The sequence below is a fragment of the Amphiura filiformis genome, chromosome 19, assembly GCF_039555335.1.
Source record: "Amphiura filiformis chromosome 19, Afil_fr2py, whole genome shotgun sequence".
Lineage (NCBI taxonomy): Eukaryota > Metazoa > Echinodermata > Ophiuroidea > Amphilepidida > Amphiuridae > Amphiura > Amphiura filiformis.
This window is the reverse complement of record NC_092646.1, coordinates 13,991,735-14,014,570: the sequence shown is the minus strand read 5'-3', so window position 1 is coordinate 14,014,570 and position 22,836 is coordinate 13,991,735. Positions and strand designations below refer to the sequence as shown.

The following is a 22,836-nucleotide window of genomic DNA, read 5'->3' as shown; positions in this document are numbered from 1 at the left end:
AAAGAGAAGAATAATAGTTTGTGGCATTGACTTTATTTGTCTACTACTTCAACATTTGCCACATTGGATAATTTTTGAACAAAATTCTTGTCCGAAATCCTGAACTGACACATAAAAAAAATTCAATAAGAAATAACCTCATTCCGCATTAGGTTTCCAATTTCTCTAAAGCTTTGAGAGACAGGATTTAATTAAGATAGCCTAATTTGAAATCACTGCTTCTATAATAGACTGCTAAAACATATGGTATTTTTCACCCTGATGTGGCAGCAACTTAATGCAAGCATCAATTTGAAGCTTGAACCTACCCTCCTCAAGCCTTGACATATTATCGATGTTGAATCATAGGCATCAAATCGACATCAATAATATGCCCAGGATTGAGGTGGGTAGGTTCAAGCTTCAAATTGATGCTTGCATAAACATGTTGAGGCAGCTGTTTTGCATGCTTCCTATGTGGCGTCTAAGCGTGTGTACGCCAGCCCCATGAAATGCGCACTGACATCACTTCCACATCTGGGTGGAAAATGGTACAGTAAATGTTTGGAAGGCCAAATGGCAAACATCAATATCTAGCCAAGGCACTGTTTTGTACTTGCACAGAATAATTCTTTCAGTTTCCACACCACATATTCTCTAATTTAATCCCTTCCAGGGAGTGTCTTCCATACAGACATATATTCGTAAGCCAGTTATGGCTCATGTCTTGGTATTGGGATAGAAATAGCTTGCACGAGGTCCACATAAGGCTGCTTGTCCTTAGTGCTGTGTATTCCATATAGACATGTATTCATTAACATGTTATGGCCAAATAGCTTATATCATCAAGTCCACATAAGGTTGCTTGTCCTTTGCGATATGTCTCCCATAGACATGTATTCATAAGCAGGTTACTGCTTATATCTTGGTATTGGGATGGAAATAGCTTTTACGAGGTCCACATAAGGTTGCTTGTCCTCAGTACTGCGTCTTCCATATAGACACATATTCATAATAAGCAGGTTATGCCTAGGTTATATCTTAGTACAGGGATAGAAATAACTTGTATTGTAACGGAACCCCCAGTAGGCACCTCAGTAGGCCTACTATTTTTAATATTGAAAACCATTATTTAAACTTCGGCAGCTCTAATCATATTTTTATCATATTTAATAATCTTTTCATTTAAATCTTTATTTCATTTGCTTAGGTATCGCGTGCTTGCTTTGCAGGCATAATGACGCTACAAATCATGGCGCCCAAATTGCTTCTTGCGCGATATCGAAATGAAATGCCGATCGTGTTGTTTTGGAGCGGCTGAGTTGCGGCCCAGGCTTTGTACCGGGTGGACGTGTATTGCATGTCTTGCAACTCACACTTCGGCACTCGGACATTCTGATACTAGATTCGCTGATCCTTTTTAGGATCAGCTACGTGAGTGTTGTAATAATTCGTAATGATTAGTATTTAATATAATATCTGACTAGAAATGTGTTGATTAATTTATGTAAGATTTAGTATATTTTTGGATCACGGAGACTCAGTAAGCGCGGATTAATTCCGAGTGAGTTCTCGCTTATGGCGTGATCAGGTTTTTGGCTTTTCTATTTTTAACTTCAGTCAGATAAATAAAATACGCATCGTCGATAAATCATAAATCATTAATTTCTTTAGTTAATTCATCTTATTAATTGTCACGATTTTCTAATCAATACGTCGGCCTTTTAATAAATAAATAATATAATAAATGTATTTGAGAGATCGGCGATAGAGTCCGATACTCTAAATTTCGTCATCAATTTGAGCGTGGGAAATTACAGCAATCAGCTGTTTATTTGTAAACAAACCCACGATGATTTAAGCTTTTATGCCGATGCACTCGTGACTTTTACAGGATGAAGTGACTGGTTTTAGTGATTAAATAATGTCGTTATTTTGCTGATAATTTCAGTAATGAGATTGGAATTGTAAACTTGATACGTGAATATTGAATATATTGTTGTGCATTGTGAAGCTGAGTTTATGCTGGGAAACCAGTACAATATAATATTGCTAATTTTATATGTTGTCATGAGTCACCTTCATTGACCTGATTTCTTTAACTAAGTTACTTAAATTAATTAATTCACAATCCGTGGCAAATCACAATCAATCTTACAACCATTTCATAATTAACGACGACCAGGTATTTATGCTATTCATGATCCTGACATTTAGGCCTATATATTTCACATCGATCCTTTGGGACTTTCACGCTACCATATTTAGTCCATATTTATATTTGTAGGCCAAGGCACATCCGTTTCATTTGGTGGCAGCGGTGGGATAGAAAGTCTTTTTATCAGATTTTCGACCTGCATTATTATAAAATTGGCTACAAATAGTGTTAGTAAAGGATCAAGGAGATTTAAACGATGGATCAATAAGTTAAGCATAAAAACCTCATGTTAAAGAGCAATTAACCTCAACAACTTCGAAACTCGAAAATCAACTTTGAAATTCGATCACGTGACTCGAAACTTGAAAATCGGAATCGAGATCACAATGAGGTGTTCTTTGATACCGACTTGACACAAAGTTAAGGGCATTTGACGACAATACTGTAAATAAGCAGGTCAAACCCTTCATGCCAAGAGCATACAGAATCTGTCAAATAATTTGGCTGAAGTCAAGAAAATTGAACTATTGCCATGACAGTCACCACTGCCAATTGCAACGAGTCTCTGAACTCAACAGACATGCAAGAAAAGCATGAACAATGGCACATAGCCTCTTTACACAGTAAAGTTGGTCAAATGGAAGCAGCTATAGAATGCATTGTCAAAATGTTGACTGAGGCTGGTTTCAGTGATCAAAATGTGTCTGTTTCAAGATACAAAACTAGTAACGAGCAGGATAACATGGCATCATTCAGTGAAGCCACTGCACACTCTCAGTCTAATGACTATGAGCATGCACCAAACAAGCCTGACATCAAACTAGATAAATATGATGGTACAACATCATTGTCCAATTACCTGCTACAATTTGAACTGATAGCAGAATACTATAATTGGAACGATCACGATAAAGCTATGCATTTAGCTGCAAATTTAAGAGGTACGGCACAGGGGGTACTGAGTGATGTGGAAGTTTCAAAAAGACACAACTTTCCATCACTGATAGCTTCCTTGAACCTAAGGTTTGGTCATGAAAACCAGGAAGAATTATTTTGGATGAAATTAAATAATAGAGTCAGAAATCCTAATGAAACTTTACCTGATCTGGCTCATGATATTCGCACACTGGTTAAAATAGTCTTTCCTACAATGCCCGATTCTTCCACACAAGAATTGGCAAAGAAATACTTTGTAAATGCAATACAAGATAGCCGGGTAAGACTGAACATTTTACATGCCAAACCTGCCTCTTTTAATGCCATGATACAAATAGCAGTGGAAACTGAGTCTTTTTACAAGGCTGAAGAACTCAGAAAATGTCATGTACATGTAGAGTCAAAAACTATCATTGACAAAACAATTACTGACTTGATAAATGACATTACGGAGGAAATAAATCAGGTACAAATAACTCCTGAACGAGCAAAGAGAAAATCTCCTTCAGCTCAAAGGCGAGCCTGGAACAGGCGAGCTATCCGTTAATTTGATGAAACATTTGGTGGCTTCACATGTGTAACATGCGCAGTTACACGAGTTTCATGGTTACACCTCAAACCATGTTAAGAATTGTCACCACAAGATTCAGAAATAATGAAAAGAGGTTTAGTGACTTCACATGTGGAAAGTAGCACGAGTTTCATGATGTATTTCATGTTAAGACGAAGTTGGAAAGCAGGCTGTTCTACGACTCATCATCACAGACATTCTGAATTACCGTGAAACCCTCAAGACCGAGACCTCTAAAATAAAGCACCTACAAGCCATGTACCACAACTACAAGCAGAAGAGGAAACTACCAAGAGCAATTTATCATTGAATTGCAGAACTCATGAACTTAAATAATTTCTTCTTGTGTTGTGTGATTCCTGATAGAAGCGCATCGGAGTGGCAACGAAGACAACGACGAAGTCAAAGACATTGGCGAAGGAGATTACAACTTCAGTGCAAGTGTTCCAGAATACAGTTCCTACCTGAAGATGGAAGTTCAAGATTGGACACAGCCTGACACAGTGCATGAGTGACAGACGTCATCAACCAGGAATGATGGAAGGATGGATAAACCTTTTTATATTGTTGATGAAATGAATTTGTATGTTTACTTTTATAAGCTTACATGTCTGTAGACAAAATTGCATTAATTTGTCACCACTTTACCTTTCAGTCTTCAATGTTTCACCATGTAAAAATACCATTCTGTAGTCAGTCAACTTTATACAGAGAGACATTATAATAATCCACAGAGACATGGATGGACGTCATCAAGCAGTGTTGAAAATTTCACATTTTTGTTGTTTATATTCTTGTCCATATGGCTGGAAAACATTGCTGGAAATCTTTAAATTATTATTGGTGAACATCAACCATTCATACAAGTGTTGATGTAGAAAGTACATTGCTCGCCGGTACATTTTTTTATTGTAAATATCGTACAACTGTTTTGACAGTTCATTATCGATTTTCAAATGTTATTGTTTGGCGAACAGCTGATTCAATGAATGAAATGACATGTACGCATGTACGTGTCCGATGAACTCTTCACGCTGATGCACATACATGTTTAAAACTGTACATGTTTGTTCCCGGGGTAAATAGCGCAAATTGAATGTTTCTAGAGATAAATTTATCTCACATGTTTAAAAATGTGTTTATTCCTCAACATAAAAAGATTGATTCTCTTGAATTATTATTTGTTTTTGCAAACACTGTTAAAAATGTGTTTATGTAGATGTGAGAATCAGAATTCGTACCAGAATTCATTATTTTGGCTGCTCAATTTTGCAAATTCTAAAAACGCGCCGAAAGTAGTTCCTGCTTATGGGATACGGGCTGTCAGTAGCAGTTCAAACATTTGCGTGCATGAAAACATTGGAAATAATTTGTGCATGGACTGTTTTGTTATTGTTTCAATCATTCGTGTATTTCATAATTCTGGATACAGTTCTCGTGTGCATTTAACGAAATTCAACTGAGTTGATCGTTGACCCAGGAAGTTAACGTAAGCACTATTAACTCTCGTTCTTCATGACTTTTTATACTGTTGTTTATTTTTTTTAGTAAGCTTAAAATATCTGAATGTCAATGTAATTCATAGTAAATCAGGAGATGACTATAGATTTGCTATGCTGTGACATTATAATGTTGGATGTCGAAATAGTCCCGATTCCTGAGATGAGACTGGATGATGGTGGATTCCTTTGCTCAGGAATGGCATTACTGGTAATTGTGATGTAGGACATGGTTTTGTATAATGTGACAGTAGATCTATTGTCTGATAACTGGTGTCTATTTTATTATGTATATATCTTTTCAATATTACCTCGTATTTTGAGGACAAAATGTTTTTCTTAGAAGGGGTAATGTAACGGAACCCCAGTAGGCACCTCAGTAGGCCTACTATTTTTAATATTGAAAACCATTATTTAAACTTGCAGCTCTAATCATATTTTTATCATATTTAATAATCTTTTCATTTAAATCTTTATTTCATTTGCTTAGGTATCGCGTGCTTGCTTTGCAGGCGCAGCGCGTACGCAAATCGCGCGCCCCAAATTGCTTGCGCGATATCGAAATGAAATGCCGATCGTGTTGTTTTGGAACGGCTGAGTTGCGGCCCAGGCTTTGTACCGGGTGGACGTGTATTGCATGTCTTGCAACTCACACTTCGGCACTCGGACATTCTGATACTAGATTCGCTGATCCTTTTTAGGATCAGCTACGTGAGTGTTGTAATAATTCGTAATGATTCGTATTTAATATAATATCTGACTAGAAATGTGTTGATTAATTTATGTAAGATTTAGTATATTTTTGGATCACGGAGACTCAGTAAGCGCGGATTAATTCCGAGTGAGTTCTCGCTTATGGCGTGATCAGGTTTTTGGCTTTTCTATTTTTAACTTCAGTCAGATAAATAAAATACGCATCGTCGATAAATCATAAATCATTAATTTCTATAGTTAATTCATCTTATTAATTGTCACGATTTTCTAATCAATACGTCGGCCTTTTAATAAATAAATAATATAATAAATGTATTTGAGAGATCGGCGATAGAGTCCGATACTCTACATTTCGTCATCAATTTGAGCGTGGGAAATTACAGCAATCAGCTGTTTATTTGTAAACAAACCCACGATGATTTAAGCTTTTATGCCGATGCACTCGTGACTTTTACAGGATGAAGTGACTGGTTTTAGTGATTAAATAATGTCGTTATTTTGCTGATAATTTCAGTAATGAGATTGGAATTGTAAACTTGATACGTGAATATTGAATATATTGTTGTGCATTGTGAAGCTGAGTTTATGCTGGGAAACCAGTACAATATAATATTGCTAATTTTATATGTTGTCATGAGTCACCTTCATTGACCTGATTTCTTTAACTAAGTTACTTAAATTAATTAATTCACAATCCGTGGCAAATCACAATCAATCTTACAACCATTTCATAATTAACGACGACCAGGTATTTATGCTATTCATGATCCTGACATTTAGGCCTATATATTTCACATCGATCCTTTGGGACTTTCACGCTACCATATTTAGTCCATATTTATATTTGTAGGCCAAGGCACATCCGTTTCAGTATGTGAGGTCCACATCAGGCTGCTTGTCCTTAGCGATATGTCTCCCATAGATATAAATGTATTCATAAGCAGGTTATGGCTTATATCTTAGTATGAAATACCTTGCATGAGGTCTGCGTAAGGCTGCTTGTCCTTAGCGATATGTCTCCCATATACATGTATTCATAAGCAGGTTGTGGCTTATATCTTGGTATTGGGATAGAAATAACTTGCATGAGGTCCTCATAAGCCTACTTGTCCTTAGCGATATGTCTCCCACAGACATGTATTCACAAGCAAGTTGCAGAGATCCATGGAAGGCTGCTTGTCCTCATACTGCGTCTTCCATATAGACACATATTCATAATAAGCAGGTTATGCCTAGGTTATATCTTAGTACAGGGATAGAAATAACTTGTATGTGAGGTCCACGTAAGGCTGCTTGTCCTTAGCGATATGTCTCCCGTAGACATGTATTCATAAGCCAGTTATGGCTTATATCTTAGTATTGGGATAGAAATAGCTTGCATGTGGTCCACGTAAGGCTGCTTGTCCCTCTACTGATGTATCTTCTATAGGCATGTATTCATAGGCAGGTTGACGATAGCTCCGTTGCTTGATGCACATTGCTACCAGTAGGAATGTGGCTATGAGGGCGATGAAACAAGCAACACCAAGACCTACAGAGAAAGCACACAAATGTACAATAGTTAATGCTCTGTGCACTAGCCATTAGGCTTCACCTTCAACATAAAAAAGTCCAAATTTTTTGAGATATTCTTAGTCTGTCCATTAGGTTTTAACAAAAATTTCTATTGCCCGTTCCAGAGTCAAGACAAACCCAACTTTTGAAAATGTCCAAAAAAGTTTTCACAGTATAAAATATAAATACCTACCCAAATTTTCAGGTTTTTTAATATTGCTTTTTTTTGTTTGTTTGGTTTTTTTCTTCTTATTTTTTAATATTCATTAATAATCATGAATTGACATTTCGTAACTACTCAGACAATTAGTAGTTTGAATAATCATACCCACATATTTAGCTGTCAATTTAAGTGTTTACAATGAATAATGGTCCAGAAAAATTAATAAAAATCTTTCAACAACCTACAAACCATAAAACTTTTGGAACTAAAAGGGCAATAGAACTTCTTTTTTTAGGCCTTCTTCCAGCAAGTCAGTCAATCATGACATTTTATACATTGTAGTCACTTTACTTTTTTTAAACTAGAAAAGATTGAAAATTAACTTTAAATTAAAGTCTTTAAGGTTGGTCTGAACCATGGCATGTTTTAAAAATACCGAATTCCAGTTTTCTTGAATTCTATATTCATTAGTCTGTGTACTTAAAGTTTGAACTGAAAAATTTTGGCTTTTTAATTTTTTTTACCAAATTTTTATCAATTTTTAATTATGATGTTTCACCCTTTTCCATCTGAAATCGTCCACATGGTCAATGGCGGGAAATCTTGCTAATCTTGTAGCTAATGAGCGCATATTTTTGCCTCGCGCTTGACGCAAAAACGCAACAAGCCGTGTGTGTTTCCCCGCACGCTTCACCCTGACAGTGTATCTCGCGCGCTGCTTACAACAAAACATGATCGAAAACACGGCCGGGCGGGAATTTCATACGGCTTAACGAACAATTATTCCTCTATTTTATGGAAAATATTCCTTGGATTTTCGTAAAACGTGCGTGGAAGGTGTATCTTAATTATGACTACGAGTTGCACAAATTGCAAGACTCAAGATGATCACATTTGAAAACATGGGTTGTTTGATTGCTGTCTACTGCCACTTTTGATAGAAAACGGTGATTTAAAACGTGCTTTAAAACGTGTTCATTTTCGTGCATGTTTTCAATTTTTCGATCAAGCTAACAGATTCATTATAGAAAATAAAGGTAAGATTTTGGTCTTATCGTGTACAGCTCCTTTTCCTCTAGGAGCCGTTTTTTCATTTTTTTTAAATTTCCGTCAAAAAACAAAAAATTTACACCAGTATTGCCCACGGCTGTTTGATGTATATAGAATTGGCTTCATTATTAACTAAATGCAAACTATAGATGGCGCTATTTATCCTAAATTATATTTCTTTATTTGCAAGGGTTAGGTGATTCATACCGCCATTAAAACAGCTGGAATCGGTGAAACAAGCAGCAAGGAAATTTTATAAACATATTTTATCAAACAATAAAAGGAATTATTTATATTAAAAGCTTGAAAGGGTAATTTCCAGTAACTAAATAGCGCCACCAATTTTGTCATTAATAGATACATTTTATATCCGAAATAGCTTTAAAAAATACTATAAAAGTGAATAATTTTGTAAAAGAGGGGTAATTAAAGTTGAGAACGACTCAAAAGTATCTGTATACACAAGCACAATATCACTTTTAGCTGTTTAAGCCCACAATTTGGTTATACGTGATGTTTTGTTTGAAAAACTAATAAATGATCCCATCAAACCGCTGTGTGCCTAAATTGGGCAGAAACTGTCAAATTTCCACCATTTTTATCGAATATTTCTAAAAGATGGTCAAAATTCAAAAAAATTTAAAAAAATGGATCCTAGATTTTCATACCTAGTTTTTGAAAATCAATAATAAAATTTTTTTTACTGAAAAAATAATTAGTTCCGGTGTACGTAAATTTTTGGGTCAAAATCACGCTGTTTGATGATTTTCTCCAAAAGTAAGCATTTTTACATAAATCTGACATCACCATTGGATATGTCAGGTCATTTCCATTCTAAATATGTATACTTTTATAAACTTTAGATCAACAATTTAGAAGTTACAAGACCAAAACGTTTTTCATAATTCCATGATTCAGACCAACCTTAAATCAATGGTAATACCACGCAAACAAAACATGAACACGTCTGAAACCAAGTTAAAACTGACTAAACAGCTGTCTGGTGTCAGTTGAAAATCCAATTTATTTAGTTCAGTATCATTTTTTATAAATGCAATTATTATTTTTAATCATCTCACCACCTGCAAACAGAATCTCATTTTCAAATCCAATAAATGCAATAGATTCAATCATAAAGCAGACATATTCAATCATATACATAAGCTACCCACCATACAAAGCTACATGTACTGAACCCGGAGGGGGGGGCCTCACTGAGAATTTGAAAGTGGACCCATCATTCAATATACCAATTTTTCAAGAAATTTGGATCCATCTATATACATCTATGCACTAAGTATGCAGTGGCATAACCAGGCCACTCCTAGCTGGGGGTGGAGAAAAGGTGAATTTTGCTTTCCCCTGCATCAACAACCCGAGAAAGGTTGCCCCAAAAAACTTTTGGATGGAAAAAGTGAAGAGCAAAAAACAGCAACCTAAAAACAATGTACTAGTATATTTAAATTAAATTAAATGTTTCACAATTTTTCCGCTCTTTTTTCTTTAATAACTCATTTTTGCCACCCCTTCTGCTTCTGTCGCCCTTTCTTTTTTGCTGCCCCCCCTGCTTTTACCCCACAAAGCCCCCCTCAATATATACATACATGAGCGCCGCCCAAAGGTATGAGCCTGCCTTGGCTGACATATTCTTTTGACAGTGGAATAAATGTAAAGTGCTTTGATACATTTATTTACTATATAGTTATCATTTGAAGAACTACCCAATTCACAGTATGTGTATGCTTATATCCATTTGAGTCAATTTCCAAGATAACTCTAAAAATGGTCACAAAAACCCAAAATTTTTACAATTTTTGTGCATGTTTTTGACATGTTTCACATTTTGTTCATGGTTTTGACACGTTTCAGCAGCCGTGCACATAGGGTTACATAATAATATAGCGATGTAATCAATGTTGTATTAGAGACGGCATTATCCGTCTCAGAACACCTTGTGAGAAAGGTTATGGTGTAATATATATCATATAGCCTTGTTATTAATTTATCTTCAATCTGATATGTGTAATGAACAAGCCTCGGGCAATGTACTATGTATCTCATAAAAGAAGATGACATATGCTCTTATTCCTACATGTATGTCAGTCGTTAAACATTTTTACCAATTAACAATGTCTGCTAATTTTCTTGATATTATTGACTGTTTCCACTTAAGCATACCAAAATGAATAGTGAAATGTATTAAATTTGAGTTGCAATCACACATTGAATGGGGTAATGTCATTAGGCAAGCTTGCAGTCAGTAAATACTCATATTCCTATGTCAGTCGTTAACATTTTTACCAATTAGCAATATCGGTTAGGGGCTGTGCAATAATTATGAGCCCTGGGGAGGTTAAAATTGGGGGGGCAAGAAATTGTTGTCGAGCCAAAAGCAGGGGGGGCAAGCAATTTTGGCAAGCCGAGAGGGGGGGGGCAAGCGATTTTTGGCACATATTCTTGGGGCACCTTTTAAATAAAACGCTCTAAAAAGACCATTCAAGGTTTGCAAATTGGGATCCCAAAAATTTGGCATGTGCAAGGGGGCGGGCAAAGATTTTTTGGCGGGCCGAGGGGGGGGCAAGCGATTTTTGGCGGGCCAAGAGGGGGGGGGGGCAAGCGATTTTTAGTGAGCCGTTTGGAAATTTACCCCCCAGGGGACTCATAATTATTGCACGGCCCCTTAACTTTCTTGATATTATTGACTGTTTCCACTTAAGCATACCAAAATGAATAGTGAAATTGAGTTGCAATCACACATTGAATGGGGTATAATGTCATTAGGCAGTCAGTGTATACTCTTATTCCTATGTCAGTCGTTTAACATTTTTTACCAATTAGAAATGTCGGTTAATTTTCTTGATATTATTGACTGTTTCCAAAATGAATACTGAAATGTATTAAATTTGAGTTGCAATCACATATTGAATGGGGGTATTTGCCATTAGGCAGTCAGTATATACATGTACTGAGTGCAAACAGCAATTATTATAATAAGAGAATATTAAGCTCATGTTGCAACTGCCTGGCATCTGCCGATATTGGGAATCATGAGTTTGTCATAAATTATCATGGTACGTTTTGCTATAACATGTTACATGTAATGAAATAACAGTGGTTCCGGAACTGAAATACTCCCCCAACCTGATCAATTTGGTATATGTGAGGGCCAAGTACAAGGCCCACACAAGGCCCACAATAATTTCAGCCTTATATGGATACCCCCCCCCAAAAAAAAATTAAAAACCTTCTGAAGCCTATGAATGACATGTGCACTGCACCAAAGGAATTCACCTATATGGTGCCACCATATGCAAGAAGAGCATGAAACTGGCAATAGACATGAAAGGAAGAATTAAGCAACTTTACACAATGTTACTGGTTCAATTCCCATTCATGTATCCAAGGGTATCCAAATTGAAATCTATTATGATGCCCCTTTAATTATGACAAGTTGAAAATTTGGAATCACACATAATTATATATCACATTGAACTCTAGAAATATTTAAACGCAGGTTATTGAAACTTGGTAGAAATAAAGAGTGTATTACCCTGCACCTATTGCTTAACTATTGTTTACTATTCTCTCACTTTGTGGAAATGGCACAGCTTTTAACATGTATTCGGAGGTAATGCATATTTTTACCAAACCTACCTTTGTGCCATTTAGAATTTCTGGCAGCTAAACACAATAATAAAGATGTCCGAATGCAATGCATTTCAGTATTGGACATATCAAAGCTTGTATCAATTGCGCATTTATTAGTGATTTCCATTTTTTAAAGATATATCTAGTGCTATGAAAAATTGTATTCGTAGGAAATGTAAAAAAATACCACTCAAACAATTATCACAAAAAATTCATAATTATGTGCAAATATGTGAAAAATTGAGCAGGCAATCTTTGAATACACACCTTTCAGGAAATCAATTTAGATTCAATCCAATGACTTCTTTTCATAACTGATTTAGATGTTTTTAAAAATACTTTAAGAAATATTTTGAAAAAATGGGTAAAAATATCATGTTTTGGGGTCTCTGTGTCTAAGTTTTTCACAGAAGGGGGTCTTATTATATATGGCGTGAAGCGTATGATCAAGGCGAATAAACACAATACAAAAACGAATGCCAATTGATTAATACTTTTAAGTTATGGCCCTGAACATGCCGTGTACACTTTTCGTTGGATTCGACCATATACTCATATTCCTATGTCAGTCGTTAAACATTTTTACCAATTAGAAATGTCGGTTAGGGGCTGTGCAATAATTATGAGCCCGGGTGGAGGGTAAAATTGGGGGGGCAAGAAATTTTTGGCGAGCCAAAAGGGGGCAAGCAATTTTGGCAAGCCGAGAGGGGGGGCAAGCGATTTTGGCGCACATTCTTGGGCGCCTTTTAAATAAAACACTCTAAAAAGGCTTAGGAAAACCGTATAGAAATGCTTAAATATGCAAGCGATTTTTGGCGAGCCGTTTGGAAATTTTACCCCCCGGGGGCTCACAATTATTGCACAGTCCCTTAACTCTCTTGATATTATTGACTGTTTCCACTTAAGCATACCAAAATGAATAGTGAAATTGAGTTGCAATCACACATTGAATGGGGTATAATGTCATTAGGCAGTCAGTGTATATTTCTATGTCAGTCGTTTAACATTTTTTACCAATTAGAAATGTCGGTTAATTTTCTTGATATTATTGACTGTTTCCAAAATGAATACTGAAATGTATTAAATTTGAGTTGCAATCACATATTGAATGGGGGTATTTGCCATTAGGCAGTCAGTATATACATGTACTGAGTGCAAACAGCAATTATTATAATAAGAGAATAATAAGCTCATGTTGCAACTGCCTGGCATCTGCCGATATTGGGAATCATGAGTTTGTCATAAATTATCATGGTACGTTTTGCTATAACATGTTACATGTAATGAAATAACAGTGGTTCCGGAACTGAAATACTCCCCCAACCTGATCAATTTGGTATATGTGAGGGCCAAGTACAAGGCCCACAATAATTTCAGCCTTATATGGATCCCCCCCCCCAAAAAAAAAAAATTAAAAACCTTCTGAAGCCTATGAATGACATGTGCACTGCACCAAAGGAATTCACCTATATGGTGCCACCATATGCAAGAAGAGCATGAAACTGGCAATAGACATGAAAGGAAGAATTAAGCAACTTTACACAATGTTACTGGTTCAATTCCCATTCATGTATCCAAGGGTATCCAAATTGAAATCTATTATGATGCCCCTTTAATTATGACAAGTTGAAAATTTGGAATCACACATAATTATATATCACATTGAACTCTAGTTACCCTATTTGACATTTATAACAGGGTCACTGCACAAATTAATCAATCATTACGTTCAAATTGTATACGATTTCATTATAGATTTCATATCCTGTATTACGATATCATTATTGATTCCATGATGTTAAAAGCTGATGGCCTTTAATTTGTAACAATTAATTGACACTTAATAGTTGTGTTCACATTGTCAGACTTACACCTGGCGGAACTTGGTCGGCGCAAGTTGCTAGGAGTAGCGGTAGGCGCTGCCAGGAGTAGTGGCAGTGTGAACAATGGTCAGCGCAAGTTCCGCCAGGCATACATCTGACGATTTACTCCTGATAAAAGTCAGGAGTAGTGAGCTGGGTGTAACCTCCGCTAGGTGTGAGTTGCAATGTGAACGCTGCTACTCCTGGCACCCGGTGTAAATTTGACCTTTCGGTTGGTTGGAACTAAGACGGAAACACCTGAAGTGGTAGCTGATGTTCACACCGAACAGAAGTGAATGTTTGGTGGAACTGGTCAGCGTAGTGGAGTAGGAGTAGGCTAGGTGTGGACACGTGGTAGGAGTAGCAAACATATTTGTGGAATTTTTATCAATGTTAGCGTAAGTGAACTTACGCCAGGTGCAACTCATAATGTGAACACGACTAATGGAAGCAAACTAACATTGATAGACCTATACCAATAACGAATTACAGTGAGTCACAAGGCATATGGCATTACACGGTTGCAAGGCAACTATGCCAATGGGAAAAACAACTGATCAATGGTGTTAACCCGGAGTGTTAATTCACACCATTCAAGATCAAATTATTAAACATAATTTTCTGATGGGTAGGATTGGATATGGGCTTTTGACATTTATGGATTGCCACCACACAACATTATTGTTACACTCACATAATGAATTATCACGATTTTCTGAAATGAGCTTTGACAGTATGATACATTCATATAAAAATAAAAATATATTTTGTTGCATATTGTTTTGGAAACACTTCAACTGTTCATATATTTGGAACTAAAGGTTTGATTTCAATAGGGTTTTCTGCAAAATATACCTTTGCAAATGATTTATACAATCATGCCCGGGGGAGGCACTCCCTATCTGAAATGGCAGGGATGTGACTTGGCCATGTTAAAAGTAGGGGGCATTCAGGTCAAATGTACAATTACAAAAATATGGGGTCATTCAGTACACAACCTGAATAAAAATGGGGTCATTCGGTATGAAACTTTGAAAAAAGGATGGTCATTGGGGTAATAAAAAGTAAAATGGGATTCATTGAGTACAGGATTGCCAAAAGAGTATCATTAAGTACACATAAATAAGTGCCAAACTGCAAAAAAACAACTTGACCACCTTGGAAATGTGAAAAATCTCATTATTTCTGGAGGAGAACACAAATACCACCTACATTTGGGAATTAAAAGGGGGGTCATTGGGTATAGCAGGAAATAGAAAAACATTGAGTACATGAATTTTTTTAAAGGGGGTCATTGGGTAATAGGTTGGACCATAATACAAAAAAGGGGGTCATTGGGTACAAGCCGGTTTGAAAAAGGGGGTCTATCCCGAGGCACATGATGCATATCTGTCATGGAAGTGCCCCCCCATAATCATGTAGAAAACTGAAAATTGAATATGCCCGATTTTAGACTGATTTTGCTTGATCACACCACATTTGGTCTAATACTATTTTGTCTATCCACACATTATATACATGTACTCATCATGCTTTTTGACAATATTTAATATTAGTAATTTTGTTCAAAGTTAAAAAACAAGCTGCTGAAAACTGCATATTCAAAACAGCAGCTGTATATTAAATTCCTAGCATTATTTTTTATCAAAGGCAATTGAATTTTTAAAGGTCCTTGACCCGATCAACAGCATCACCACCACCCCCCCATTTTTCTTCATCAAAATTGAGATTTTGGTATCAAAAGAAAGCACATATTTTTCTCATTATCCCAGTGAATTTGACACCTGAGATATTTTTGTATAAATGGTGTGAACAAAAACGTAGTGATTTGTGGTAACCACACTGGAAGTGTATGTACTATCCTATAGGGCATTGTTATACATGTTTTTGCTTCCCTATCAAAACCGCTGGATATATAACTCAAAATTTGGAAACATGAATGGTAATATTCAATCTAAGATAGAAAACAGAACAAGAAAAATCGGGCCATGCCTATTTAATTAAATAAATACCCAATGGTAAGTTAATATATGCTGGTAATAAAATAGATATCTAAACAGTCCTTCTCAACTAAATTTCTTGAAGCGCCACTTTAACAAAATTAGTGATCTAGAAGCGCCAGTATCCAGGGGGCAGAGCCCCCAAGACACCTGTAATTTCCATGTTTTGAGGAGTGTGGGGACTTCCCCAACTACACAACGTTATTACGTTTGTATATTTCAACTTTCGATTGTGTGTTTCTTGTTTTGTTTTATATTATTTTTGTTTTGTTTTATTTTTCACTTTGTACCTCGTTCAAGCGCCACATAGAATGACTCAAAATTGGCACGCGCACTGAAAGAAGCCCTGATCTAAAAGAAAGAGTGTAATTTCTTTCAGCACAGAAATTGAAAATTCAACTAATCTTGAATTTTCAACGTGTGACACAATGCTTTCATCAAAAGTCCTGTGATGTTGTGATGGTCTTCCCTCTTGGTGACCTCTGGTGAGCGTATGTCGAATTAGGGCATTATGGATAATCATATTTGACCATGTTCACACCAGAAAATGCCTTCACTTGATGAAGATTAGTTTATTGATTTCATTTACTAATAATGCATAAGTGTATTGTGCTTTAGCACTCCAGCTGGAAAAACATGTCTGTTAGGTCACTCGTTACGTAGTAATAAGCTTTATGCGCATAAAGCGTCTGTTCTCTGATTCTGCGGTCATGATTTAATGCATTTTTCGAACACTGTACAGGAAAAAAGGACATCCACTTCTACACAAAGATTTATCATGTGTGTCCCTGTTTCCTAGTGTTGCAAACAAATGCACACATACATTTTTATTATCATCACGTATGGAATAGCATTGGACCATGTAACTGGGTTGTGTTGAAACCTATCAAATCTTAACTCTCTCCATGCGGGTGTCGACTGCAGATGACAAGTTTCAATTTTTTTTATTCAAAAATTTCAGAATTGTAGATTTTCATGACCATATTTGGAATGCGCACATAAAAACCCATTAAAATGAGTACAAACAAGCCTAGTATTAGTTCAGTGGTATAAGATAGCTCTTGATATTTTGAGAAAATATCTCAAAACTTGGGACTTTTTATGTTGCAGCCTATGGCTGGCACGCAGAGCATTAATGCCATGTGCCGTATGATGAATATAACACATTCATGTGTGCTGCCAATGTAGCAATGTAGTCCTACCAAAACGTAAAAATACTCAATAGCCAAATTGCCCCCCCCCCCCCATGCATGACACTGCCTGTGGAGAGGTGGGGGGGGGGGGGACTTGGACTGGTTCAAAAATTGGAAATGGGGGATCATCAGCCAAAAAACAAATAATTTCCAGGGGGGCATTATTTTCACCTAAATTCACACATTGCCTATTTTTCAGTACATTAAAATCCATGTTTTTTGTTATGTTAAATTTGCTGGTGAAAATCTGATCTGGTCCCTGAAAATCTACGACAGTTGAGCCATTGGGACTAATATCATGTCTAGCTATGCTATAATAATAGTTCCTGTTTTGTAGTACCTCATGTCTTTATATTGCATCAGCATGGTTTACAGATGACTCTAATTATAATAAGAGTAATAACTCTCATAATTACCGTCAAAGAATGATGATTGTTTTCTGAACACAGCGGTAAAACCCGGGGTACTCAAGTTTGATTTTGGTAGGGGTGTGCCGCTGAGAATTTGAAAGTGGACCCATAAATATACCAAAATTCAAAATTTTCAGTCAAATTTAACCCATATTTTCTATGTTTTTACAAATGTTCTCAAATTTTTTTGGACAATTTCAAAATTTTGGCTAGATTGAGGCAAAATTGGGCTATTTTTTGAGAAAATTGACAAATTTTTAATAAAAGGACCCATTCATATACAAAAATTAGCTTAGAAAAAGGGGCCATTGATATACCAAAAGGCCGAAAATGCTACTCATAATTGCGTCATGTCCACGTATGGTCATATGTACTAAGTACCCCCGGGCTAAAACTGTACCTGTGTTAATTTTGCACCTTTAAACATACAAACCATCTCAAAAGTTAGGTCTTAGTCGGGGTCTCAAAGTTTGTTCGGCTTACATAGGTGGAAATTATTTGACTTTTGTTACTGCGTGTGCCAATAAAATCCCAATTCACGCTCGCACAAATTCACATAAGCGTGCGCCAGTCACGCATTACACGACACACTACTAGCCTAAGCATTGCTCCCAACTGCGTGCACACCATTCTATATCAATACACGGTGTTATGAGTCTTATTTTTTCTGCCTTATATAAACCGAACAAACTTTAGTAATGGGAAACTTTATTTCCTAAAGCTGTCATTTTTACAGTGCCTAGAAAAGTTGCTTGTAAAAGTACCATTGTTTTTACCCTTTTTTCCTGAGATTCCTTTTCTGTGATGAAGGTACCAGATGAATCAACCTTCTTTTACCCGCTTCTTACCAATCACAATCTGTGAGTTGATCATCAGACCCAAACTAATATTTTATCTCTGGCTCTGACCAAGGCAAAGGCTGCTTTGCACTATAAAATATTGGTTAATCCCCTGAGCACTACCTTCCGATCTAACATTGCCTCTGATTGGTCAATTATGTGATATCTTCATGTTAATCACTAATCAGAATGGAGCTTTGCAAATAATTCACCCCAATTTTTTTGCATGGTGAAATTTTAACAATGTTGCTGATTGGTCCGATTGATAGCGAAAACTTCTTTTTGACCAATAGGCAGGTAGTTCTCATGGGGTTAAGTCGCCCTCTATGGACAGAAAACATCTAAAGGGATGTGGACGGTTTATAGCTGACTGTTATTTTCTCAGTATGCAGGTATCACACCAACAGTGGCGGCACCAGGATTTTTTTTTTTTCGGGGGAGCATGGGGGGGGGGGCAAAGTGAATTGGGGGGCAAAATCGAAATCGAAAAAGTGGAAATTTACGTGGGAGTTTTGACACAAAAGTGAGGGGGGAAATATTGGGGGGGGGAAATCCCCCCTTGCCCCCGTAGCGCCGCCACTGCACACCAATATGGCTGCCACATACTTACCAATGAGTGCATTTATAGACAAACTCTCCTTGATATGGATAGGCGTCAATGTTACCATATCATGTGGATGCGCTGCTTTGGTTGTCTTGCTTGGTGAAGTTGTTGTTTCACCTAGAATTTGAAGAAAAGGACAACAAAATGTTACACAGAATTAGTGTAGAGATTCATCAGGTTTGTTACTGTTCAACTATTAAGGGTACTTGCCCATCAGTTTCATTCAGGGGCGTGTTTTAAAAAACGGCACAGCGCATTAGTAAAAAGAATAAAAATACTAAAATTTTCACGGGGTTCGAACCACTGCCAACTGCACTATGAATACTAAAGATACCTACTGTGCCACGGTGACTGTGGTTAACATTAGGCGATTTTCAAAGATATACATATCAACACGTTTCTAGTGTATTGAAAATCAGACTTTGGTAGGAATACGGTCATAGAAAGACATATGACTCTACTTGTCTGTTTGTTTTTCATTTAATACAAATTAATTTTGATGAATTGAACTGGTACGACTCTTAGCACTTGTGATAAACGACGATTAATTTAGTAATAATAAAATGAAAGCGCTGGGTCATTCACGACGTCATTTGTAATTCATGTCAAAACCTGGGAGGACCATACACATCCGTGTTGCATGTATACGTGCGCAATCGATACCCAATGATCCAGACAATAGCGTTTGAATATACCGCCCTGCTTGACACATCCTGTCATTTGCGGGAAGATATAATATAGGCCTACCCTAATAGCTTACAATAGATACCCCACCGTAAATAGCTCTCTTCATTGCCTTGCTGTGCCTGTTTATATCTTGACGGTAACGCACTTTTGAACCATATTTTGTTCAAAAATGATAGGAAGGACTGTTTTCAGCTAAAATGTTGGTTATCAGCAGATGCTTAATGATACCGGGAAGTGTTGCAGAAAGGAAAGCGTACTCTTTATTTATTCAAAATATCACATATCAATGAATTTAAATTGGAAATCCAAAAAGGAAATGTCAGGTCAAAATTCTCACCTTAGAATTATTGTGAAATAAAATCAAACCAAATTTAGGCTCCGCAAACAACGTCCAATTATTCCCATTGGTGTTTGCTACACGTGCATATAATAAATTATGATTTGGGGCTAATTTGAGAAGAGTTAATGCCGAGTTTCAAAATACACCGAGTGATGTTTTTTGACCAAAAACATCGACAATTCAAGACTCTGTAAAAACAAATCAAGAATTTTCTGGGATAATTGCAACTAAGTATAATGAAAGTTATGATCTAAGCTACCAGATGCATCATTAATTTCCTGACTATGATATTTAGTTGTGGGAAAAGATTACTTTAATGTTTTGGCGGGATTATTTCCCGCCAAAAATTTCAACCAAAAAGAGCATGTAGCCTTAAAGATTTCTCTTTACAAAACCAATAGACCATTTCATATCAAGATTGGAAAAGTTCGGAAAACCGCGCTATTCATCCAGTAAGCTAGGGGGTCAAATTGTACCCAAACTGGCGGACAAGAAATGTCATGAATTACGGTACCCTTTTGCGCCAAAATACAGCTTATTTAGCCAACATGGGGTCATCGGTTTAAATATTTTCCTAGCATATTGAGTTAACACCTCAGCTACTTGGTTTTTCACAATAAGATACTAATGGAAAGAAATGATAAAATATTCCGTCAATTTTCGTCAGTTAAATTTTTTTACAGAACCTTTTGTTTATGCATCACCTATTCCACAGGTCAGTCTCTTACACAACACGCTTGATTGCACGTTGAGTATCCTTGGCAAAAGTACCTCTCTCATCTATAATTGACTGTCAAAAGTTCATCGTAGTTTATGATGCCTGTTACACATTGGAACTTTGCACTGTACATGATGCTGAAGAGGTACTTTAATGCGCGCGATAGAGGAAATTATTTCATGCTTCGGGTTTTATCGGAATTACTATGAAAAGGTCTATAGAATACTGGTGAAATGAAACTGACATTCCATCTGTCGGGGTTAAAGCCATGTCCACACAGACAAAAAATATACAGACCATTCACCAACAGGCAAAGTCCAGCATCATCTGATAATGAGGGTTAATTATTCCAAAGTATTGATTATTCCATGAAGCACACACAAATTAAATATGCCTGTTACTGTATATTTTTTAAATGTACAATCTTGATATCTTCGGGTAAATGTAGTCAGGCACCATAGCTAATATAGAATCCTAATACAGTTCCATGACAGCCACAAATGGCACTGTGTGCTTTGTTAAAACATGGGCATTTGAAGGACCAGCCCTCATGAATATGCGAGAATTCTCAGCATACAAAGCACAGGGACTTTGTCTATTAGTGAATGGTCTGTATATTTTTTCATCTATGCATGTCAATAACTTACTCGGTGCTGCAGTTGAAGTCACAATTGCTTCTCCCTCTTTCAGCATCATCTTAACCTCATCCAAAGACCCATTATTAGGTGATGGTTCAACTCCAAGCAAGTGGCATAACAGAGGGTAGATGTCCACATTTCTGAATGGCTTCATCTTGTAGTCTTCTTTGAAGGCTGGCCCATGGGCGATGAAGAAGGGATGCATTGACAACAGTGAATTGTTGTACCCATGTTGTCCTCGCAAATTTCCTGGCGATAAAATGAATTTAAGATAAAATAAAATGATAAGATTCGGTAATTTTCCCCTGCAACTAATAGATGTTTATTTCTTTCTGTTTAAAAGTAGGCAATGGTGAATCCAACGGACGAGGATACAAAGCACTATCATAAATGGTATAAATATTCATGAGGCAATGAACCAATAGCAGTGGACCTTTGATCCATGCATTTTGATTTTAATTACTGCATGACACATGCACATCTACAAAGCCCTGGTTCAAGCAGGTGGTGGCCGCATTGCATTCTCTAAATTCAGTACATTTTCATCATCAACCGTGTAATTGAATAGGATTATTTTGAAATTTTAAAACGCTTGAAATATCACAAACAAATAGGCTTATGTTGATAAATAATATAAATACAAGCTAAACCCGTCGGGGTTCGATAATGAACCCCGCAAAACTAACCAAGTATATTGGAAAATGCCATACGGCCGAGCGGTTTCACAAGTTGCCGGCTCGATCATGTCATCCGCCACCTGGGTTCAAGAGGGCAATATAATTATGGAAGGATTTTATATTACTTTTGTTTTTGGTGATTTTTTATAAATACTAGTGCACCTGCAGCTGTGAGAGCCCTGATGCTGTGAGAGCACTGGCGGCACCAGCTGCATGATAGAGATACTTTTTGACCCCAGATGACCTTTGAACTCGGATGACCTCGATGTAACTTTTTCATGCTCCCTCATATCAAGTTTAAGCACAATAGGGCAAAGTTAAAATGTAGCCCCTAGATGACCTTTGACCTCGGTTGACCTCAATTTTGTTTCGCGCATATATTCCCCTCATATCAAGGATTCCACCCACCAAGTTTGAGCCCGATAGGACAAAGTTTGAAATCCATGACCTTTGACCTTTAACCTCGGATGACCTCCATATAATGTTTTTCATGCTCCCCTCATACTGAAGGTTTCGACCCACCAAGTTTGAGCCCGATCGGACAAAGTTTGAAATTTGACCCCTCCGTAATGACCTTTGACCTCGGTCGACCTCGA

The 22,836-nt window shown here is 36.8% G+C and overlaps 2 protein-coding genes across 2 annotated transcripts in view; one reads left to right on the top strand and one right to left on the bottom strand.

Moving 5' to 3' along the window:
• Nucleotides 1-1,299: 1,299 nt before the first annotated feature.
• LOC140140953 (uncharacterized) lies at nucleotides 1,300-3,706 on the top strand. Its single transcript, XM_072162720.1, has one exon. The coding sequence runs from the start codon at nucleotides 2,670-2,672 to the stop codon at nucleotides 3,618-3,620; it is 951 nt and encodes a 316-aa protein (XP_072018821.1). The 5' UTR covers nucleotides 1,300-2,669; the 3' UTR covers nucleotides 3,621-3,706.
• A 3,027-nt stretch (nucleotides 3,707-6,733) lies between these two features.
• Nucleotides 6,734-22,836, bottom strand: part of LOC140140952 (ectonucleotide pyrophosphatase/phosphodiesterase family member 5-like) — a 46,249-nt gene continuing 30,146 nt past the window's right edge. The window contains exons 3-5 of the mRNA XM_072162719.1: nucleotides 21,573-21,812; nucleotides 19,187-19,297; nucleotides 6,734-7,388 (exon numbers count right to left, since the gene is read on the bottom strand). Coding sequence (XP_072018820.1) covers nucleotides 7,204-7,388; nucleotides 19,187-19,297; nucleotides 21,573-21,812 — 536 coding nt within the window. The 3' untranslated portion in view covers nucleotides 6,734-7,203. The remainder of the gene's footprint in view (nucleotides 7,389-19,186; nucleotides 19,298-21,572; nucleotides 21,813-22,836) is intronic.